Source organism: Apis mellifera, linkage group LG10 (genome assembly GCF_003254395.2).
Source record: "Apis mellifera strain DH4 linkage group LG10, Amel_HAv3.1, whole genome shotgun sequence".
In the NCBI taxonomy this organism is placed as follows: Eukaryota; Metazoa; Arthropoda; class Insecta; order Hymenoptera; family Apidae; genus Apis; species Apis mellifera.
The window spans coordinates 3,334,980-3,358,129 of NC_037647.1; the positions used below are offsets into that span (position 1 = coordinate 3,334,980).

Here is a 23,150-nt window from a genome sequence, read left to right on the forward strand (position 1 = left end):
AAGTAACTCTATGTATATACGTAAAGATGTACAGAGTTTCTCGGATGAAATGGATGGGAAATTTAAACGGTGATTCTAGAAACTGAAACAAATACAGAAGTTGATAAGATGAAATTGCAAAAACGAAGCTTATCGTTTATATCCCATTCAATTCAAAATTGATGTGACATGGGTTGTTATAAACAAATATTTTTCTCCGTATGTTTCTGTGTTTTTCGTACGAAGACCGTTCCTAAAAGCGGATATCTTTTTTTACGAGTGCATTTACATAAATGAAACCGAAACAAAGATCTCTTCTTATCCTTTGATATCATAACATGGATTTTGCTTTCGATATTTTTACGTCTTATTATATATCACTTATTGCATATCGTAAGTATTTGTATTTAAATTCTTCATAAATTTATTAATTTTTTGTAGTCTATTTTATATTCCATTGTGAAAAGGAAAAAAGGATTTCACATTAAAAAGAAATATTATCGTCACGAATATTTTATCGTTTTACTTTTTATCTAGTGCAAAATTAAATTTCTTCGAGAATAAGTTTCGACAAATATTCTTACATATCAACTTTTGCATTTATTTTAGATTTCAAAATTATCCATTAAATTTTTATTCGAACAATATCTATAGGTATATGTATATGTTATAGGGAACGATCATCGCAAAACAGAGGGAGACTGGCAACGACACTACTGGGGTTGCGTGTAAAAGTCTTGAATTGAGTTTTGTATACTCGCCTTTCGATCGGCAAAACGACGAGTCTGTGTGCAAAACAAGTGACAGAAATTTGTTATAATTAGTGCTAAGTGTTTGTCGTGTTCTCTATTCGTGTGTTATTTCAGAGAGAGAGAAAAAAATTGTAAAAAAAAGAATTATATTACGTTAATTAGTCACGTATAACGGGTATAATGTAAATCTTTAACGTAGAAAGAGATAATTAAGCATCAATTTTTATTAAAAATTCCTCGTGTAACTTTTTCTCTTTTGCAATTATAATTTGATTTATTTTTTTTTCATAGAAATAAATTAAATTTCATGGAAAGATTATTTTATTAAATTGTTACTTAAGGAATAATTTTATCAAAAAAATGATAAAGTGATAAAAATTAATGGACAAAATGAGACAGAAATTAAATCATATTTGCAATTGATTTTTAGATTTTTGTACAAAATAAAAGGGGGAATAAATTTGATTTATTCGATTGCGATAGAAAAGAATCATTTTATATTCCGTGAATTACACCATACCCATTATACTTTTTTTTTTTTTTAATATTGCTAAAGGTGGCTTTGTTATTGTCAAAAAGCTCAAAAGCGTGAATTTCCTTGCTCGTATATCCTCGTCTGACTTGAAAAACGTTTGTTTGCACCGTCGTGACATTTTTTTTTCTTTTTCTTTCTGCATTTCTCTCCCGCCCAGCGGGAGAATTTGCTTGAATTATGACGTTAAATCTGCGCATCATATTTTTACGAATCCATTTCGAAATTTAATGATCTTAGAATAAGAATATTCGAATATAATTTTTATTTTTATATTTATTGAAATTCGCAGAAGACTTTAATTTATTTTACATATGAGAAATTATATGTTAAATTCTTTTAATTCATCGAATAAATATTGCTTTAATCTTTTTTTTTTATCGGATAAAACTAAAATTTAATTTGAATTTATATATACATTTCTCTCTCTTTTTTTTTTTCGTTCATCTAAATTTAAATAAGTTAAATCAATTTATGAATTTCAAAGTTTCATTACATTTAAAATGAATTTAAAATTCGAAATTTCTCCACGAAATTGTAATCGTATTATTCTTTATATACAAGTCAAAACTTTATTTAAATATTGTTCTCATGAAATCAATCTCTCACTTTTAATTATATTTTTTACTTTAGATAATCTTTTGTTAGTTTAAGTCCCTTCCTGATACAATTTCCTGAAGAATTTTCCAAAAATAGGAGTTTAGTTTAATAATTTAAACTTATTAATCAATTAAAAATTGAAAATAGATATTCATTATAAAATAGATCACCATTGCTAAAAAAATTCTTTTTCTGCAATAACTCAATTACATTTTTTATAAATCCTCAGACGAGAATATACTATACACATAAATATTTATAATAGCAAGGAGCCAAGATATTTCAAAAAGTTACAAAGAATTATAAAAAATAGTAGAATCTAAATATTATATTTTATCAATGATACTCACTTCAAAGGCTCGATCACACGATCTTGCGGATCGATCCATTGCATATCAGAGATCAGTTTTGTGTCTTCGACCTTTGGATTACAAGTCAGAATGATGCTGGACCCGATTGCCTTCGTCTGTGTCTCTCCACTCGGAAGAATCTCCAAGGAAGGCTCGGCAGCGTAAACTGTAAACAAAATTAAGGTATGATATTATTTTTTATTATATTGAAATGCACATTTTGTTTAGAGAAGGAAGAGGAAAAAAGGAATAATATTAAGCAGCAAATAATCTGGATTATTTATGTGCTAAATTTCTTTGGAGAAATTTTTATTTTTACCAGCGAATCTTTTTAATCTGACTAAATGAATAACTGAATAATAATAAGAGAGGGATCTTGATAAATATTTCAGACATTTTTTGTGAATCTAGGACAGCGGAAAAATAAACTACTTTCAAAGAATTTGCCCACGGGAAAAATGGAAATTTCTTGATTAATTTTTCTGATATTCTTCTTTCGAATTATTATACGAATTATCTATCGTTTTTTTCTTGTTGTGAACAGAGTAAATAATTATTCCAAGGAATAAAATTTTCTTTCTCTTCGCCAGAGAAAGGAACAAGACTTTTCTGGTTACCTAACCTAAGGAAAAACGCATGGAATTTTTCAATCGCGACCTGAAAATGCTGGTTTAAGCCTTGACGGACAATTATTTTGCAACAACGATGCGATTATATGGAAATCGACACCGATTTTTTTCTACTACATTTTTAAACGCGTGTGAAAAATATACGAATACGCATATCCGGTTCACAATTATACACGTATTTTCGCAACTAAGTGCATGCTTTTGCGTGTATCCAATGCCATGTCGTGTTTTAATAGAATAATTTTAACGGGATAACGAGATCCAACGAGCGTTTAAAATTAAATGTGAAAATTTTTTCTTTTCAAAGAATAAGCTTGAATGGAAGTTACAACGAGGAAAATTATTCTTAATTAGATATGATTTATTATATTAATATTCGATGAGAAAATTTTAAGAATATCAATTAAATTATCTCCTTCTTTTCTTTTTACTTTTTTTAATTATAAAAATATAATTTTATTCGCGAAAATGAAATTGTGAATGATTCATAATTAGATGAATTATAAATTAATGATTCTTATAATTATGATAATAAATAGTAATAGCTGTATAAAATTTAGTAGAATATTCATCAATTTCAATTGAAAATTAAGATATTTTAAATGTCTGAAAATTCATGATCACTTTTTCTAACATTTCTTTAATTTCAGGGACAATGGACAACCAGTGCATGGGCAAAGCAATTTTTAACGCAAAAAGAAAAGAAAATGAAAGCCAAGAAACGAGAAAAAAATTGCACATTTGATCGTGGAAAGTAACAATATCAAAGTAACAAAGAAAAAGATTTTTAAAACGTCATTTACCCATTTTGATGAGGGAAATATATACCGCGTTTTAAAATTTATGATCATACGACGTGTCTACATTCTCTTTACGAATACAAAACCGTTTGCGGGAACATATTGCGACAACTTCTACCGTATCTTGAAGCAAACGCAGGGGCAGCGCAACAGAGGGTGAGGACGGGTAAAAAGTGGTGCAAATTGACACAGAAAAATGTGCGCAAACAGAGAGAATAACGGGTACGTGAACAAAGAGCAGTCACGGGGGGTTGAAAAAAATTGTCTGTGGTTTACGACTCTTTTTCAGAACACCGTAACACGTGATGGTATACCTGGAAAAATGTCGTCAGTCAGGTCTGACCTCTGTGATGTGTCGCGACACGAGTTTTTTCATTTTTTTTTTTTTTTTTTTAGTAGGAATTATTTTCATCTGCGAAATGAGGAACGTTTATAAAGTAAAAATAATATACGCGGAGAAATATGGTAATTTTTAATCGAATCAATTTAATTGTGGGTGATTATTATTTAATTATATTTCTTTTTTTTACAGAAAAATATTTTAATTGTGATTATTATCACTCGATTTCAATGTAAATGCGTGAAGATAGATATACCCACAATTTTTTAACAACAATCTTCAATTTTTTATTTTAATAGATCTCTAGTAATAAAATTTATTCAAATTAATAACAGCTCATTCTGCGCGTCTTGGTTAATTATTAAGGGTTGAATTGAGAAAAATATATACGTAATAAATTCGATAATAGTATCTTGTCGAGATAAACAGATTATTAAATGTATGCGATAAATTTTTCTAACTACTTTTTAAAGGAATGAGATAATAATTCACTTCATTTCTCGAATTATTTTTCTATTACATTCATTACTTTACGTGAAAAAACGAAATAAAATAACTTCAAACGAGAAACGATTGGGAAGAGAAACGATACGAAAGAGGGGAAAAAGAATTACGTGTACTAAAGGGGTTGGAAAAAGAAAATTGTCTGACTCATATAACTTGCTTCCACGAGATCATACACCTCCGTCATACGGTATTATCGTGAGTCACAAGTGCTTTCAAGTTGCAAACCCCTAATCGACAACGATTCGAGGTATTCGTGACACGACGACAAAGTTACTCAAGTGAATATTTTACCTAACTTCTAGGAATTTAGAAAAGAAATAAAACTAGTCTGCGAATGTCGACGCATATATCTTCATTCGAAGATATTGCAGCCTCTGATGAATAATGAATATTGTAACTTTTAAAATAACATATATGGCACAATAAATTTTAAACTATATATGTAGATACAATTATAAAAAGGAAGAATTATATTCATAATTAAAGAAAAATTTCGAACATTCGTATCCCCAATATTATAGGATATCAATAAACGAAAACATTCAAAACTCTCTGTATCAAGCTGTACGACACACTCGATCTCTCAGATACTGTCTCATCATACTTAACAATGTCACGAGTATTAATGCACACGAAGCCTCGACGAACACACGGCGTCCAATTCAATCTTACCCAATTTCTCTTACCCAAACGGTTAACAATGCGCGTCGGTGATGTGGCTTTAAGGATGTATACGCACAACACGGAAATGCAGATCGACGTCTCGACGGCGCTCATCCTCGCGGCGGGATGCCACGGGTGCTTTTACGACGACACACGTGCGTCAACTATGACGCTGGAATGCGGCTGGTTATGCCAGCGTGACACGCAACGGGTGCACCGCACGGTACGCAACAACAGGAAGCCAGAATTAAGCTAATTAATCGTGACGAGCGAAAGTACGGAATTGGTCTAACTAGGAAACGGTTCTCGGCGCGCCTCCTCCAGTCGAATCCCGGAGATATTGCGAATAATTTTGCAAATTTTGCGGCTTGCGATGAAGGAAATTCGTGGAAATTCTTCTCTTTCCAGGATTCTTAATTTATCTTTGAAAGATATTACGAGGAATTAGATCTGGCAATTAGAAATTATGCCAGAAGGAGGAGATTTGATTTCAATCGTGAGAAACAATTTCACACGGGTGTATATTATTATAGTGATTGAGGAAGAATTTTCAATGGGAAATGTAATTTCGAAGGCATCGCAATCCAATTTGCGTTGGGATGTTGGGACGATTTACTGCTTTCGAAGATATTACCGAATAATTTATCGTAATTTGATCTCGTAAGTTAGAAATTGTAGGAAGAATCTTTGGAAATTTGATTTCGCCAAGGCGAGCAACAATTTCTGACAGGATATATATTGAGATTTATTTTTCAAGATATCGCGAACGATTTTACCAATCTTGTAATGAAATTTTCCCTGGAAATATATTCGCTCGCGGAACAATCTTCAAATTTGATTTCTCCAAGGCATCGTGGAACGTAATTCGTTCTAATTTGTATCTCATATTTTCCACGTCCAATCTTTCCTTGTTCAATTTAACCAAAACTATTAATAAATTAACAACATCAAATCAAGAATACACGTATATTTATTTAAAAAAAAAAGAAACTGGTACACAATCATCTCAAACGTTGTTAAACAACAAACATCCAACTACTCGACAAACAAAACGACACTTCCGCCAATTGATTCTCATAACGATCAGCATCGCGAATTCGGCGAAAAAACTAGGAACATCTGTTCATCCGGCAATCCTACCTCGTGTGACGCGAATTCGCGAGTGACGTAACCTGTGCACATGTTGCACGAAAATTGAAATTGTGTCAAATGGAACGGAGACTGGGGAAAAAAAACGGAGAGAGGAAGAAAAAGAGAGAGAGAGAGGGGTGGAGAAAAAATGGCGTTCTCGTTTTACAGCATCGTTTTGCTCGTGGGACAAGCGTTACGCGGTTGGATGTTGAAAATTGCTGTGTGTGTGGTAATTAATTTAACAGAAAGAGGGGCAAACACATCGTCCATCGTCCAGACGAACGAGACACACGTAACGCCACTCGTGGAACTGGAAATTAGAGGGAAGAAAACCGGGTTGCATATATAATTTCCGGTCGGCGGTTAGGGCAAGGGCGCGAGTAAAGGCGCCGCCGAATGGCGTCTGGGACGAAAACTTACTTAATTGAGGCGGAAGATGGGGCGAGACTCTCGTTACCGAGATATCGAACTTTTTAAGACGACGCGTTTCGCAAAATGTCGGAGGGTGGATTAAGGGGGAAAAATAAGGGATGATTACGTGACGGATGGGAGAGACACTTTCTTTGGCAGCTTGATTTTGTATGGCTTGTTTGTAGCGCGAAAGAAATTGCTATGGTATGGGGAACAAGAAGGTACGAGGGAGGATATTTTGATAAATATTTAGAGGGTTGCGAATTTTTAGGTGTTTTGATATCTTAAGTATTAAGTTTTTTTTCGCGTATCGATGATAGGCGTGAAATTTTTATTTAAAATTTGTTATAATTATAATTATTTCAATTCATTTTTTTTTTAAATGTATAGTATTTACGTATATGAATTGCAGAATATTTTATTTTCTACTATATATATATATATATATATATATATCCAAATTTTCAGCTGATGCAAACAATGTATTATTAAACGTGTCAAAATTTTTTCATTAATACGAAAAGAGTCGTGATAAGTATTGAAATTTCTGTGGATAAAATTTTTATTAAAATTTTTGCAATATACGTACATGTAAAAAAAAAAAAAGATCATTACATTCCACAGGATCTTCAATTTTTTTTCATTTATTAACATACGTATTCAAACATCGTGTATCCCAACTCATAAGTTCTCGTCGAATAGAATAAGAGAAAATCAACGATAAGTACGAAATACCAAAGAATGTAATAACTTCACGTAACAATCTCATCATCTATTACTTTCTCCATTACTTTATTCCATTTCAACCGAGCAAAAGGAATCGTTATGCTTTGCAAGATTCATAGCTCTCTGATCTATTCAGATTTCGTCATTAACATATCTCTCAAATATCATACATCTACCTTATTCATAAGCTTTCATCATAAAATGAAAAAAAATCAATAATGTACGGAATATTTTCATCTATTGAGATTTCTTCGTTAATTTATGTACACAAACGTCACGTAAGTCGTAAAATTTTATTGCGGAATAAAAGAAAGTTAATAACAAATACGAAATATAAATAGAAAACATAATAATTTCACGTACAACAATTCCATCGGTTATTACAATATTATCATGTATTACATTATCGTGCAAATTAAAAAATACATTACTGTCTTTGTATAAAGCGATTAAAAAATTATTACCAAATTTAAAAGAAAATTATAATATTATTTACCCTCATGTTCCAAGGAAAATTTGGAAATTTTTTTAATGAAAATATAAATTCCACCATCAAAGAAATTGGATGGAAGTCATCGATATTTCTTTACTTCAAGTTATTCCATTCTGCGTATAATTTAAAAAAATTCTATCATTTTGAAATGGAACAAAACTTTCTGTTAACATTAAAAAACAAAAAAAAAATTATATTAGTTATGGAAGACTCCATTACGTAACTCTCCATATTCGATTAAAAAATATGATTCCTCAAGGAAGGAGGTAGAATCCGGGGAGGTAACTTGCGTAGTTAACGAGTGAACCAGACGGTACATAATTCGAGGAACGTCCCCGAGCCAGAACCAGAAGATGATTCAAACGGAAAGTCCAATTTTCGGTCTTATGGTCTCCTCGTTTCGCGATAAGAAGTTCAGCAATCGAGCAAGAGGGAAAGGTTTGGCCATCGCAACAAGGATTACAGCAACCCCAATGGAGAGGGAAACGTCCCTGGATCGGGACAGCTTATTTGTTGGAAAGCTGTCCGGGGGAAACAACGCCACGAGGTCGCGATAAGGCTCGCGAATTCATCATTTCCGGATCGCTTAAAGTCGGGGGAAAAGGGGAGGAAATACGCGTGACACAAGGGTGGAAAACGAAAGATTCAACCAGACATCCCTTCCATGACTAATATAAGATATCGAGGGTGGGGAGCAGACGTTCGATTCGAGCACAAATGAGATGCTCGTGGTAATGATCAGCCGAATTTCTCGCGAATAGCCATTATCGTATGCTCCATTATCTCGTGATTTAACGAAATTTCCGGTTGGAACTGCGCCCCGCCTTGATAGCGCTTTAAACGCTATCAATTATCGTTAAATCTTAATTGTTTGCACGAGGCATAAGAGGCACGGGAGTTCATTGTTGTTGACCCGGCTGAATGCAATTATCCAGCTATTTTGTATTTTGTAATTTCGTAATTCGGATAGGAACGGATGAGATAAATTATCTTAGATGTTTCATCCATAATTTTATTATTATTATTATTATTCAAATAGCAGGAATCGATCTTGATTCGATTGCCCATATAATAAACGTAGATGTATAATAATAAAGTAATGCATAATTTATGAATTGCCATTAATGAACCTCAATTATACAAGCTTGATAATCTTCGATAACGTTAATTATTATATTATCAAAAGAGTCTCGCGCGATACTTGAACGATACAAATTTAAAATCGAAGCATCGTTACAATTTAATTTTATTTAGATTTATATAATCGATATGCGTTTAAAAAAAATATATACGAATTAAACGTTCCTTAATATCTCTCAAGGCCTCTTCAAATATTCGGGTTACGAATAAACAGGGGAGGAAAAAAAAAAAAAAAACGTTATCCATTCCATCATCTTTCTCCTCTTTTAATTCCACCACTTTGTTTTCTGTCGATGTATCGTATATACCATTAATATCTCACCGTAACAGCGATATTTCGTCCGGCACAATGGACGTCGTCGACCCCAAAAACCGTGCCATAATTTATTACGCTGCGAAACACATCGCCTATTACGTCATAACAGGCCATCGGAAGACAGCGCGGAAAAACGCCCACTCATCGCTTCGCCCTCGATCATTATTATGTTATACGAAACTCATTCGACCGGGATTCGAAAAATGATCGGGGAGGATCCACTCGTATGGATCCTATAATCGTTTTACAAATTCGTCCGTTCGATTCATCCTCTGATCTCCCTCGCGTACTTAAAATGGGGTGGCGCCTTTATCCATTCCCCCCCCCCTCGAAATTCGCGAATTCATCGTTTTCAGCGGACCACTCCCCACCCTCCACCGCACCCCGTCCGTTTTCCTCGGAGATTTTCGCGAAGAAATCCGGTAATTGGCCCGAGGCTTCATCAGACTCGCCCTCGAGGGTAAGAAAACGGCTCTGAGAATCAGTCAGGGATCGGAATCGAAGGGATGGAAAAATGGATCGGGAGGGGATGCGACAGAGATGGATAAAAAGGGGTCAGGAAGAGGAAGGCTAGGAAGAGGAAATACAAGGTGGGATGGAGAAAGATTGGAGGACAAGGAAAATGGAACATGGAGAAGATAGATACATCAAGAGGAAATAAAGGAACAGTGGGAGGTAAAAACAGAGAGGCTGAATGAAGAGATGGAAAAGGAAGTAAGAACTGATAAGACAAAAAAGGAAACCCAAGGAGTATATATATAACGGAGTAACATAGTTGGAATATACTAAGGATGGAATAGGGAGTAGGAGGAGTCGCACAATCAGAGATCAGAAATGGAGAAAAGGTAAAATAAATCAAGAGGATGTGTGGCAAGGATAGATATATATAAATCAGAAAGACGAATAGAGATACAAGAACAAATAAGATGGAAACGTATAATATAAAAGCTGGAATAAAGAAGTTAAGAACTGACAAAAAAGAAAAATAGATTAAAAAGCTATGCGACAGAAAAACAAGTGGGTAAGATAAGAACAAAGGAAGGGAATCAAGAAAAGATATAAAATCAAGGAATCAGAAATTGATATAAAAATATAAGCGCGAACAAAATGAAACAAAAGAAAATTGAAACAGAAAGGACAGATACATTATGAGGGCGTAACGAGAAATAAATAAACAGACAAGATGACAGGAGGGATTAAAAAGAAACTAGGAAATGACGAAAATAACGAAGGAACAAAAAAGAAAAAATTCGGAGGGCGAAAAAGAATCAGGAAGTATTATAACATAGAAACATGACAGGAATATAATAAAATGGAATGCAAGGAAGGAGAGCGACAGCCACCACCCTTCCAGGACATCTTATTTACGTTAGTTAGGGTTTGTTGGCACAACCACCCAAGGGGCCATTCAATGGATCCGCCACCTTCTCCTCCTCTCCCTTTATTCTCTATATATATATATATACACGTTCCAAAATTTCTTTTCCCTCCGGTTTTAGGACGTAGCTATTGCTTTCTTCCACGCATTACAAACATCCAGAACGCGTTTCTCTCTCCCCAACGACAAGTTCCAACATAACGTTACCATAGTATAGATCGTAGTTCGTTACTTACTCGCCACCCTGTACACGCGAGTCTCAGCGGGGGTTGGAGCCGAGTAAACTCGGCGACATGTCACTCGAGCTGGAAGAATTCGATCTGAGAGGGTTCGAGGAAACAGAGGGTGATCGAATGGGGGAAGAAGAGTGAGGAGGAGAGAGGATTTGATCAAATTTCGATATCGAATTGGCCGGGTAAGGGTGAAAAACGAGAGAGAGAGAGAGAGAGAGAGAGAAGGCCTCGTGAGGGCTTACGAAATTTTCGTACGTAGCTACTTGACGCGAACCAGGCCAAGTTGCGAAGATTCCACCCCTTGTGCAAGTTTCCAACCCTCTTACACACTTTGACGATTGTTAGTTTTGATCCTGGATGGAGGATGGAAATGGACCGAGCGTATATTGTGCGAAGTTTGGAATATATATATATATACACGTATAAGAAAAGAAAAAGAGGACAAGAGGGATGAAAATTCGAGATTGAAGAAACGCGAGAAGATTGAAATTCAAAATTGAAAACTCGAGACGTGATTGGAAATTCGGCTCCACGCGAGACGAACTTTACAAAGTTTATCGAATATTGCTCGTTTCGTTTTATTATGCACTTGTTTGCCGTTGTCTATTTAAAGTTTTGGAATATTATTTGTTCGTTTTATTTTATTTATTTTTGTAGGGAATAGTTCTTAGTTTCCAATAAGAGGAATATTGAGGAATCTTGTATAATACGGAATCACAATAAGATTGTTTCAAAAATTAAAATTTAACATTCAATTTCTCGTCGTTGGAATAAATTAATGAGGTAATTAGTGATAAATTAATATTTACCGTAATTTTGGACAATCAAGGATAATTTATAATTTATAACACATACAGGAGTAATTAAAACTTTCGTTTTGTTAAGGGGAATTTATCAAATAAATTCATTCCTCTCTATTGTATCGAATCAAACAACAATTGGAAATACGTAACAGCATTGTAAATGATATTTATTTATACTGGGTACACAATATAATGAATATGTTTTCACGATAAAAAACTACAGTTCCCGTATAACAAAAGATACATCGAAATATTACAAATTGTTGTGAACAAATTGTTACGAGCAAATTGATCGAAACAATGAATCGTGTTTCTTTTGAAAAAAAAAAAAAAGAATCGTTATACTATATTTCGTACGTTTTGTATGCGTATAAATAATCGAACAAGTTGCAGAAAAATAAAAGAAGCGAAAAGATTATCGAACGAAATGAAGATCCAAATAAAAACAGAAACGCATCGTGACGAGAATTATCCGAAAAATACGATAATCTCGTTTGTAATCCCGACTAACATGGAAATTCTTTAACGCAAATCTTCTGTTCTGTTCATTCTTTTTTTTTTTTTTTTTTTTTTGCCCTTACACCGTCCAAATGAAAATGTACCACCGATCGTGAATTTCGTTCCGATTTAATTCATTTTGACCGATACGGAGCGAGAGAAACAAATTGGTAACCGGGATCGGTGAAATAAAATACGGTCCAGTTATTTCCTTTTTGCATATCGAAAAAACGTGGAAACGGCACCGAGTACCAGAATTAATTGAACAGTCAGCCGAGCTGCGTGGAATTTTTTAACGAAAGAAATCGCATTGTTCCCCTGTAGATGTATTGCGTAACGTTGTAACGAATAACGGGCGACCCGCGTTAACTCTTAAATCAAATTAATAATCTGAGATATCGACAACCTATCCTACTTTAATCGACTAGTTTCGTTACTTTAATACGTGATAACGAGATGATCAATTAATCGTGATATAAATTGATATCAGCTTTAAGAAGAATTTTCATAATTTCATTTTCTCTTAAAGCCTCGAGTTCTCGATTTCGATTTATTATACGATAATTTATTACGGAGAAGTAAAAATTCATTAATTCAAAAATTAGAATTTGTGAAGATTCTAATTCTTTTGATTGATCGTAAGAAATTTATTTTCATATTTCTATTGAAGATAAAATAATTATTGGATGATATTAAAAATTATATGAAAATTCTAAAAGATTGAACCAAGACAATGAACGTTCGCCGTACTAACAATCAACTCTCTAATTATCCTCGAAAGTTTCCAAGTACAAATCACATCAATTTAACATCCCCCGACAAATCTCACACACGTCATTTCCTTCGAATTGTAAATCTCAAGAGGATTTTCTCCCCTGATTCCAAGCACATCACCGAATTACAATCTTTCAAATTCTCATTTTCATCCCCCTTACATCTTGAAGATTTCGACGAGAAAAATCGAATGGAATATTTTCAAGCAAAGTTACAAACTTCCAAAGTTTCGACAAAAGAAGCAAAATAACAAAATCAAAACAATTGCATGAGCTGCATTATACAATAGACTTCCCCAAAACCAATTCCATACCCTCTCACACGTCATTTCTCCCGAACTATACACCTTGGAGAGAACTTCCCCTATCTACCTGCAGGGAAACACACGATCCCACGACCGAATCAGGAACTCCTCGAGCATCCCTCTATATAATCGAGTTCCCCGAGTTGTATTTAAATCGATCGTCCATGAACAAAGGGAGGCAGAGGGGATGGTTGCACTTCCCTCTCCTTCTCGCGGGGGACAAAAGAGACCGAAGATTGGATTCGAAACCGATACGTCGAATAGAGGAAAGACGGACAAACTGGACCTTCCCTGAATATCCTTGCCCCCCCCCCCTTTCTCCCGTGAAAAGTTTCTCGATTAAGGGCTCGGCCGAAGGATCGCTTCGTTGTAATCTCGTCGACAAACTCTCGTTATTAAGTAGCTCGATATAACGTGATGGGATAATGAAGTGGTCGAAGGGATGCGGTCGTTTCATAAACCGAAATTACACGCGCTAATGCAAACGTAGTAGAGGATGGCCGTGATGGTGGTGGTGGTGGTTTTCCAAGCTGACGAAATTTGGAACGGCATGCGCGGATTATCCGGCCGTTCGCGCTTCGTTGACCGGAGAAAGGTGTTCCGTTATTAATAGCAATTAAGCAAATGGACCCTGCCTCGGAATTTCATTAGATCGGGTTGCGAACGGGCCCTGAGGGTGCATGAATTTCTCGTTCGAGTTAGGTGTGAATGACAAGAGGTTGGGGAACGGATGAAGATGGAAGTTCGATTCTCCGGATGAATCGTTCGAATGTGTTCAATCGTTCGGATGGATGCCGGAGTTGATTTGAGAAATTTTTGGAAAATTGAATTGCGACGGTTAATTGGTTACTAACGATTCGATATTGTTTAGTGTAAAAGAGTTAATTGAAAGAGTTATTCGATGGAATAATTAATCTTTGAAAAGGTTATTATAATAACATGATGAATGTAAAAGTGTTTCGCAGCATTGCGAGTAGAAGAAAATTTCAGGAATTTTTGAAGGCACGTGATAAAAATCTGCAATTTATCGGACATTCTTCGTATTCTTCACTTTGAAGACACGCGAAACGAACCCGTTTCTAGTTTGTTTCCACGTTTTAGATGAAATTGAGGAAGCCATGATACGAGAGAATGAACGAAAGTCGGTACCGTGTGAACAGTTGGCACGTGGCTCGACAAGAAGCCATTAGAAACGAGCAATTTGACTGCGAGGCTTCCGTCTAAAACTGGCTTTTCGAGTTGCTGTTCTAAAATAGGATCTTCTATGCAGAAACAAAGTTTGCATAGCGGTGTTCATGGTGAAATAATGAGTTCCAACTGCGTTCCAACCAAGATGACGAGAAAAATATCGAAGAATTAACACTGTGTCCGTCGGAAAATTATTATAGATGTCTACACTGAAATATCTTCTTGCAATTACAATTATTAATGATTGATAATTAACTAATATCTCAAGTCTCTATAGAAAGAAATACGTATAGCGAATTTAATTTATTTAAAAAAAAAACAATTGTACATATTTCTATTATACTAACATCATATTATTTTATACGTAACATGATATCCTCTAAACGATAATTTTATTAATGGTTTAATTAAAATCGAATCGTGAATTAATTTAAAAAAAAAATTCGATAATTATAACCATCAATTATCATTACATTTCATCATCTCCATATTCTCCATACTCTCGTCAAAAATTCTCGTACAAAAAGAAGAAAAGGAAAAGATAAAAATGTATAAAATTTCCCAAAATAGCTACACAGTGTTTTTCGACTTTCATCATCGATTTTCAGCTCGGTTGGTTTATGATGTTCGACGCTCGTTTAGCTTTGATCCACGAGGAAAACGCGTGCGAGAAAAGGGCGAAAAAATAGGGGGGAGAAGGGGCGGAGAAAGACGCCCTACTACTGTCTGTCTCTTTCCACGGTACAACATTTAATTAGAAGCGGCTTATCTCAGTCCAGAGGGTGTGTGCACGTCCAAGAGAGAAGAGTTTTTATCGGTATCCCTCCGCGGCGTGCCTTTCAGTCGTGATACGCAACTCGGGTTTAGAAGGCTTCCTTGTTACCTTTGTGCGGGGGATGCGCGCTCTTTGATCGGGGGAACGTTTTGATTCGAGTGGCGGGTTTCGTTCAGAATTTAATCGTCATTCAGACTCACGGGCACGACAACTGGGTCTAGTTTTCAAACTAGTTTTCAAATATGCATGTTTTATTTCGTTTCGTTTCGTTCCGCTTCGTGTTTGCCATGCAAATAGGGATGGTTTGTTTATTTACTCGTGAAGGAATTAAATTTGCGTATTTAAATTTCTCTTTGAGAGAGTTTTTTTTTTTTTTTTAGAGATAGTTTGATAGGTTGGTTAACCGTGTTGCGGTACTTAGATCAGTTTTTATCCGATTGTATCTTGTTTCGAGAAGAATTTTGTTTCGAGAATTTTTTTTATTTCGTTTAATTTCGTAAGATTGGAAATAAAGATAAAACTGTTTCTTTTTCTTTTTTTTGGAAAATGTGATATTTATAATCCTTGGATAATTGCGATTGGTTAATTTAATTTTTTAGAAATTTATTTATTAGTGATTCAAATAAATGTGAAATAGATAGGTGAAACTTAGGTATAATTATCTTTTGAATTTATAATGTGGTGAGGGACAGAATGAGGAAACATGTAACTTTCAATTACTTCCTCCTTAGAAATTATTCACTTGAGATCCAAAATTATAGAGCCAAATGCTTTTAACAAGATCGTAAAATAAAATCCAAGAATGAAGAATTAATTAGTTTCAATGGATTTATAGGTGAATTCTATTCTACTAATTTCATTTTCAAATTTATAATTCTATTCTTTCGTTTTGTGATTCAAAATTATATTGTCAATATTCTTCATTATTTTTCTATTGTAACTCTTTTTAATTTTAGATGTTTTATCAATTTTTAATTCAGTATTAAAAAAAAAAAAATTTTTTGAAATGAAAACATTTTTCATTTATTTTTTCAAGTTTCATCATTTTTTTTTCCTGCGCTATGAATATTAAAACAGCTTGTATAAATAACACGGTTCTTTCAATAAAATCTCCTCTCCCCAAAAAATTAAAAAAAAACATGTTCTTATTATAAGAAAAAAAATCAAATTTCATATCGTTCGTGTTAAATTATCAATTCTCTCAATCGCGAAAATTCATCGTGATAGATTGATTTTTTTTGAACACATATCTTTAAAAGCAACAATAAAAAATCGAACCAGTTTGATAAATCGTCGGTAAAAAAAATTATTAATTATTCCTTAAGAATATTCTTAGACATTTCATTTCACATCTATTGTATTCCAAAACCAAACACCTTACCCATAGTTAAATATTTCCGTTTCGAAATCACCAACTATCTCGCATTTCGACCGCTAACAAATTCGCAGCAGCATAACACGGAAACCACGAAACATGTTTCTTCGACAGCGAAATTCATCGTGCGGATGGACGTTGGTTCCATCGTTTGAGGAATGCGATAGCGAGGGTGTTCGCTACGAACGTCTGCCCGTGCACGCTAGTTTAAATTGAGAATTCCATTGAGCCGAATCGATGCAAACAAGCGTATCAAAATACACGGTAAGCGCATTCGTAAGATACATCCGGAGGGGGATCGAGAGAGTAAGAGATTCGATCTTGTTATTAAAACGTGAGCTGGCGTTATGAAGGGTTATGAGAGAGTGAGAGAGAGAGAGAGAGAAATAGGGGAGAGAGAATGTAATTATTCCGGGAAATATGCGAAATTCACGAAACACTTGCCAACTCTTAATACCGATGGAAAATTTACTCGCCTCCCTCCTCCCCTCACCATCTATCGACGTTTTCGAGGTTCTTAAATTAAATACAGGATAATGTTTCGCCGACAATTTAAATGGTTTAATTTCAAACAATTTGTACGGAAGTTTGTGGAAGCTGAAAATTACATCCAGGTATTACGTTTCTCATGGAGTCTCTGTTTCGGAACGAGGATTAGTCACGTATTGTATGGTTCATAAAGTAATGTTGTGCGTGATACGTTCTTGTAGAGTTAGAAACTTCTGGTTATTATTTAATAATACGATCGGATTAAATGGTGTGATGTATGAGTGATTCACGAGCGAGATTAAAATGTTGAAATTTTTCGAAAAAAGATATCTTATTCGAAATTGACATGGAAAATGATTGTTCGAAACGACTTGGATAGAGTAGATGTTGTTGATTATTTATATTATTTTCTGATTTTTAATTTTTAATAATAAACGTAATAATAATTACGTATTCTAATAGTATTATTTTTGTTAAAAATATTACTATTTTATGAAATAATAATATTTCGAATATAGGCCAAATTTGAATTTAATTGGACTTATCATCTTTAGATATAAGTTACAATTTTATATAGTGTGATATTTGAATTATAGGAATTATTTGGTATTGGACAATATTCATGGGGAAAAAATTATTTATTTTGTAGCTTATTTGTAATATTTTTTTTTTAATTTTTATAATTCGAAATATTAGATATTATTTTCCATACATTTTTCATTTTATATTTCTTCATTTCGAGACTCCTCTGTGTGTCATATTAACTATTTGTTGAAGAATTTTTCAATTTATTTTTCTATTACAATTTTTCATTTCGAAGAATTCAACGTTTTATATCGCGAATTATCAATATTTCACTTTTAAAAATTCTTTTTTTCGTATTTATATTACACTTCATTAAAAGTTTTAGTTTGCCATATTTTCAATATCTGTGCCATATCAATCGAAGTGTAAATCAACAGATTTTTCGTTTAATATTATTTAATTTCGAAGTTTTCAATTTTCCATATTACTCGAACTATTAATCAACGGATTTTTTTTATTTCACACTTCAAGGCATCCAATTCTCTGTCATTCGAACCATTACCGAACAACGTTTTCATTTCACACTTCTTAATTTCGAGGCGTTCAATTTTCCATATCGTTCCAACTATTACCCAACACATTTTTCATTTCGAATTTCGCAATTTTGAGGCATCCAATGTCCTAATATCTCCCCCCAACTATTAATCAAAACCCTTTTTCATTAAATTTTTCATTTCTTCTATTTAATCCAATTTCTCGTATTACTCGAACTATCAGTCAACAGATTTTTCGTTTAGAAAACTGTAAAATTATTCCACGTAATTCGCACCATAAATCCTCTTATCAAATAGTACTGGTACTATCATTTATTTCACTTAAGCCACTTTTCTACCTGCAAATATCAGCTTCGCAAAAATGAAAAACAATAATTTTTCCAATTTAACTTTTTATTTATTTCTTTATTTTTGTCAAATATATTTCTTTTTTACTAATTTAATTTCCTTTTTATCAACAATCTTCTACAAACATATTTCATTCTTTTACGATCATTGATACGGATCTTCTTTTTTACTTCTTTACCATTTTAAAATACAAAAGAAATGCAGTATCTCTTCTCTTCTAATATAGTTGGTCTGGTAAGAAGAATTCTGAAAAGAATTTCGACAATTTTCCCCTCACCTTTGTCACATAAACGAAACAGAACGATTCTTGTTAAAATTGCAATCGGACAAATACGTGGGAAACTAATTGCAACGTCTGAACGGCGGAACAATGGGAACATTTAAGCCGCGCGGCAAGTTCTCGGAGCTGAAACGCGGATGAAATTCCAAACTGTCTTCCGTAAGCCGCACTTCCGTTTGAATATGATCCGTCGTCGTCGATCCTCTCCTTCTTCCCGCTCTCTGCACCATCGAAATAGTCACGAATATCGATTGAACCACATTTCCATAGTTCCATAACACTAATTTTACCCCTGATTTCTGTCATTTTCTACGTCTTTGACCGCGATGTTCCACGGCCTATTCGAGGCCGTTCCAGATTCACGATGCACGGAAGTTGTCTTTATATTGGTTCGCGAGGCAATGTTTTATGGAGGATGTCCGGTATAAGGGAGCATGATGGCGGTATTTCTCGTAATTTGAATTGTGAAAGTATAATCTTTTCTCGTATTATAATAGTTAATGTAATTCTTCTTTTCTTTCCATTCTGGAATTTTTCGTGGAGCAATATTCCTTAGTATCAATCGAGTAGAATGAAATGAATATATTATATCTGTATATAATCGTATTCATGTAAAATCATACAGTTTTAAAAACAAAAAATTGAGTTCCTTTCTTAAGAAAATAAAGTAAAAGATCTCCTTTCGAGATTTTTCTGTAATTTATTTTCGTTAAAAGAAAATTTCTTATTTCTTTGGGAAAATTAAAAATTTAATTTAATTATCGAGACAGGTCAAACGTAAGAATTGCAAAAAAAATCGAAACAAAATAGGATTATAATATAAATCCTTGCGAAAACAGACAAAATTCACGCAAAAATATTGTTCGTGTAAAATACATTCACACAATCTCGATATTTCGTCTCGATACAATGAATACAATAATACAAAACGCGTATGCGCGCGAACGAGGCGCGTGGACAACGCGTATTTAGTCTACGTCCTCCGCATTATTACGTCTGTTCGAACGAGTTTCACAAGTTGAACGTGCTTCAAAAAGCCGTGAAACTCCAACGGTTCGAGCTGATTGCCAATTTCGTCGAACATATTTTTCCTGCCTCGTTTCGTTTATCATCCCTCGCGCGCACAACCCCCTCCCTCGAGTTGCACGCCTCGCGGGAGAAATCCATTATAAACGGGGTGAAAAAAGCGCGGCTTGGTAAATATAATGCCACGATCCCGGTCCATCGAGACATATCGTCAAAAACAAATCCGAAAATGGATTTCTCCGTGGTTCTATCCGTTAAAAACGACGTGTACGCGCGCACGAGATAGGTAAGTTTACTTTTGGATGTGAATTTTCACGAGCTCGTGATTAATACAAATCGTGAATAAATGAATTAGGTGGTTGGAAATAAAAGATTATCTAACTTTTTATTACTAGGATTACAATTTTTTAAATTATGACAGATAAGTGGAATGGAAGTATATGTATAATTAATTTTTCAATGGTGGATAATTTTTAAATGGTGATAGATTAAAGATTAATTATTAATTTTTGTAGTATTGATTAGTATAGATTATTAATTATTTTTTTCAAATTGCGAGTAAAGAGTGAAAATTGTATTATTGTTTCAAAGAATCATCCTTTTAGGTATGAATATTAATTGATCCAATCGATTTCTTTTCTTACTTTCGATTACAAAAATTTGTTCTTACTTTATTTAATGGTATTCTAGAGAATTAATCTATAAAAAATATAATAGCTATTCAATGAAAAAATGAAACCATTTCACGATTTCATACATATTCTGATTACATACTTTCTAAACTTGTTGGCTAGTAATTTAGTTTTTTATTTCAGCTTTTTAACTTAACTTCTAATTTAGTTTCACATGTAACGTTATTATATATCCACGCTGATCATTTATTTCATTCGAACGTTTCTAATTTCAATAATACAAAGCCGTAGCCTTAACATTACCTGTCTCTGTAATTCAACCCCACCTCAACTAAGTGATTTTCGAATCTTAAGAACGATTCAGAGTTTCTATTGTAGTAATTGTCGTTGGAAAAGACCTTCCACGTTGCCGTTCCACCGAGAATTTCTCGCATAAATCTTGATTCGAGTTCCCAAAGTTTCAAGTTAAAGTTGAAGGAACGATAACAAGTTTGAAGTTACAGAGAGAGAGAGAGAGAATGGCGATAAGTATCGGTTTAGTTTTGAAAAGATGGCTCGTGAAAAGGAATTAACTTCTGATTGTGAGTTGGGAAGTCAGGTAATTCTGTTACACAAACGTTAAATCCAAGTTAGCAATTTATTTGCTAATGCATTTAAAGTATGCAAGATTCCTGGTTCAACTATAATTGCTTAAAATCAATTGTTTTGTACAATTATTAAAAATATAAAAAAAAGAAATAATAATTGAATGAAATTATACTTCTTTCGAAAATCAATGATTTACAATGATAATGATATAAATATAATGGAAAAATATAATCGATAACTGTACCTTCTTCTAAAAATAAAAAATCGTTCATTAAAATTTCATCCGAAAAAAAAAAAAGAAGAAAAATGTCTCTGAGCCACGTTCTTCATTACGTTCTATAATTCCATTTTAATAAAAGCGCTCTTTTCTTTTTTGCAACACGCATTAACACTTTCAAAGACCGACAGTGTACGTAGTTAAAAAGAACGATCTGAAACGGAGCAACCGCGATATAACCACCTCTTTTCCCCTCCAACCCCGAGCACTACACGCAATTACGTGGAGAGCGAGAAATCCTTGAAAAGAAAAACGCCATTGCCGTAAGATCATCTCTCCCTGACCCTCCCCCTTATGACGAATCGATGCAACACACACACACACACACAGTCCCTAAAAGGCGGCGCCCTCAAAGCGGTAAGACTCGTTAAATCTGTTCTCTTTTTCTTCTCTTTTCTTTCTCCTCTCTTTTTCTTCTTCGTTTTCTTTTTTTTTTCTTTTTTCTCTCTCGCCAGCCACGCTACTCTCGTTACGCAAGTTGCACGTGCCCCATATGCGGGGGCGGAGGATGCAAGGAGAAGAAGAAAAAGGAGAGTCAGTGGGCGGATGATTGGAGAAGAAAAGAGGGCTCGCGATGGAGTGAAATTATGGGGTTCTTGCGAGGGGTTAATAGGTTGCCAGGAACTGTGATAATGGGGTTGGTTTGGAGGACGTAGGGAAGTTGCATCTGATTGTCGCCATTGTTGAGGAAATTGGTTGTGTTTGAGGAAAGTTGATGGATCTTGGAATAATTGAGAGATATGATCGAGAAATGGTTTTGCTATTTTGTTAATTGACGATTAAATTCATTTTTGATATTGAAGAAGTGTTTTGATGAAAGTTGGGAAGCGAATTATGTATTTTTTAAAATATAGATCGTGAAAGTAAGTTTCTCGTAAGTATATAAAGAGGTAATTGTGTTTTTAAGTTTTCCAAAGTTGAAAGTTCATAGTTTTAGAAGTTGGATAAAGTAAATTTTTGGAAAAGTTGTTGAAGATTACCTGTTGCAGTTTTGGAACTTGAAAAGTAATTGAAAATTCTAAGTAAAGTATGAAAAGATGGAGAGATAATAGATCTTGAGAAATTTGGAAGATATCCTTAAAATTAATATTATAATAATTATTAAGGAAGATGTTATTAATAATTAAATTTGTGAATCTGTTGTACAAAATGAAACTGTAACAAAGAAAATTGTAGAAACTTGGTAAAATTAGTACTCATGAATTATGGAAAATGGATCAACGTAACAAACCAAGATTATAAAAAGATAATTTAAAAACTTGTAATCAAGATAAGAAAAAACGATAAAAAAATTGGTTTTAAAAAATGAGTGAAAAAGAAGTAACAAAGATATGAACGGGTTGCAAGAATTAGTAATGGCTGTGGTCACGAAACGTTGGCAACAGTTGTAGATACGAAAAAACGAAGCACAAAACGAAAGTGGAATGATTATTGCAGTCTGCTATTGTAAAAGATAAGCAACCAGTATAATCTAGATAATAACGTGAAACCACAACCAATGTACAAATAAATTTATACGATCATATATCGCAAAAACTGGAATATGAGCTTTTTATGAGGTAGATCGTATTCATATCGAATGGATTAGCTTGAGAAGTTTTTCAAGATTTTTTTTAGATTTAATAATTTCCCAGATTAAAAGCAAAGTAAGAAAACATAAAAAAGTTATAAGAGACGAATTAAAATGTTTCTTGTAATATAACATTTTTTTTCTTGCCTGTATTAATTAATGAA

At 33.7% G+C, this 23,150-nt stretch overlaps 1 protein-coding gene across 7 annotated transcripts in view; it reads right to left on the reverse strand.

The window, feature by feature from the left end:
• Positions 1-23,150, reverse strand: part of LOC409849 (immunoglobulin-like and fibronectin type III domain containing 12) — a 177,873-nt gene that overhangs the window by 28,783 nt on the left and 125,940 nt on the right. For 2 of the 7 annotated variants that reach the window (XM_006560120.3, XM_006560121.3), the window contains exons 1-3: positions 5,176-5,309; positions 2,214-2,379; positions 741-764 (exon numbers count right to left, since the gene is read on the reverse strand). In XM_006560120.3, the coding sequence (XP_006560183.1) occupies positions 741-764; positions 2,214-2,379; positions 5,176-5,266 (281 nt within the window). In that variant the 5' untranslated portion in view covers positions 5,267-5,309. Of the gene's footprint in view, positions 1-740; positions 765-2,213; positions 2,380-5,161; positions 5,311-23,150 lie in introns of those variants that run through there. The other 5 variants (XM_006560118.3, XM_016914333.2, XM_006560119.3 and 2 more) reach the window with 5 other exon arrangements.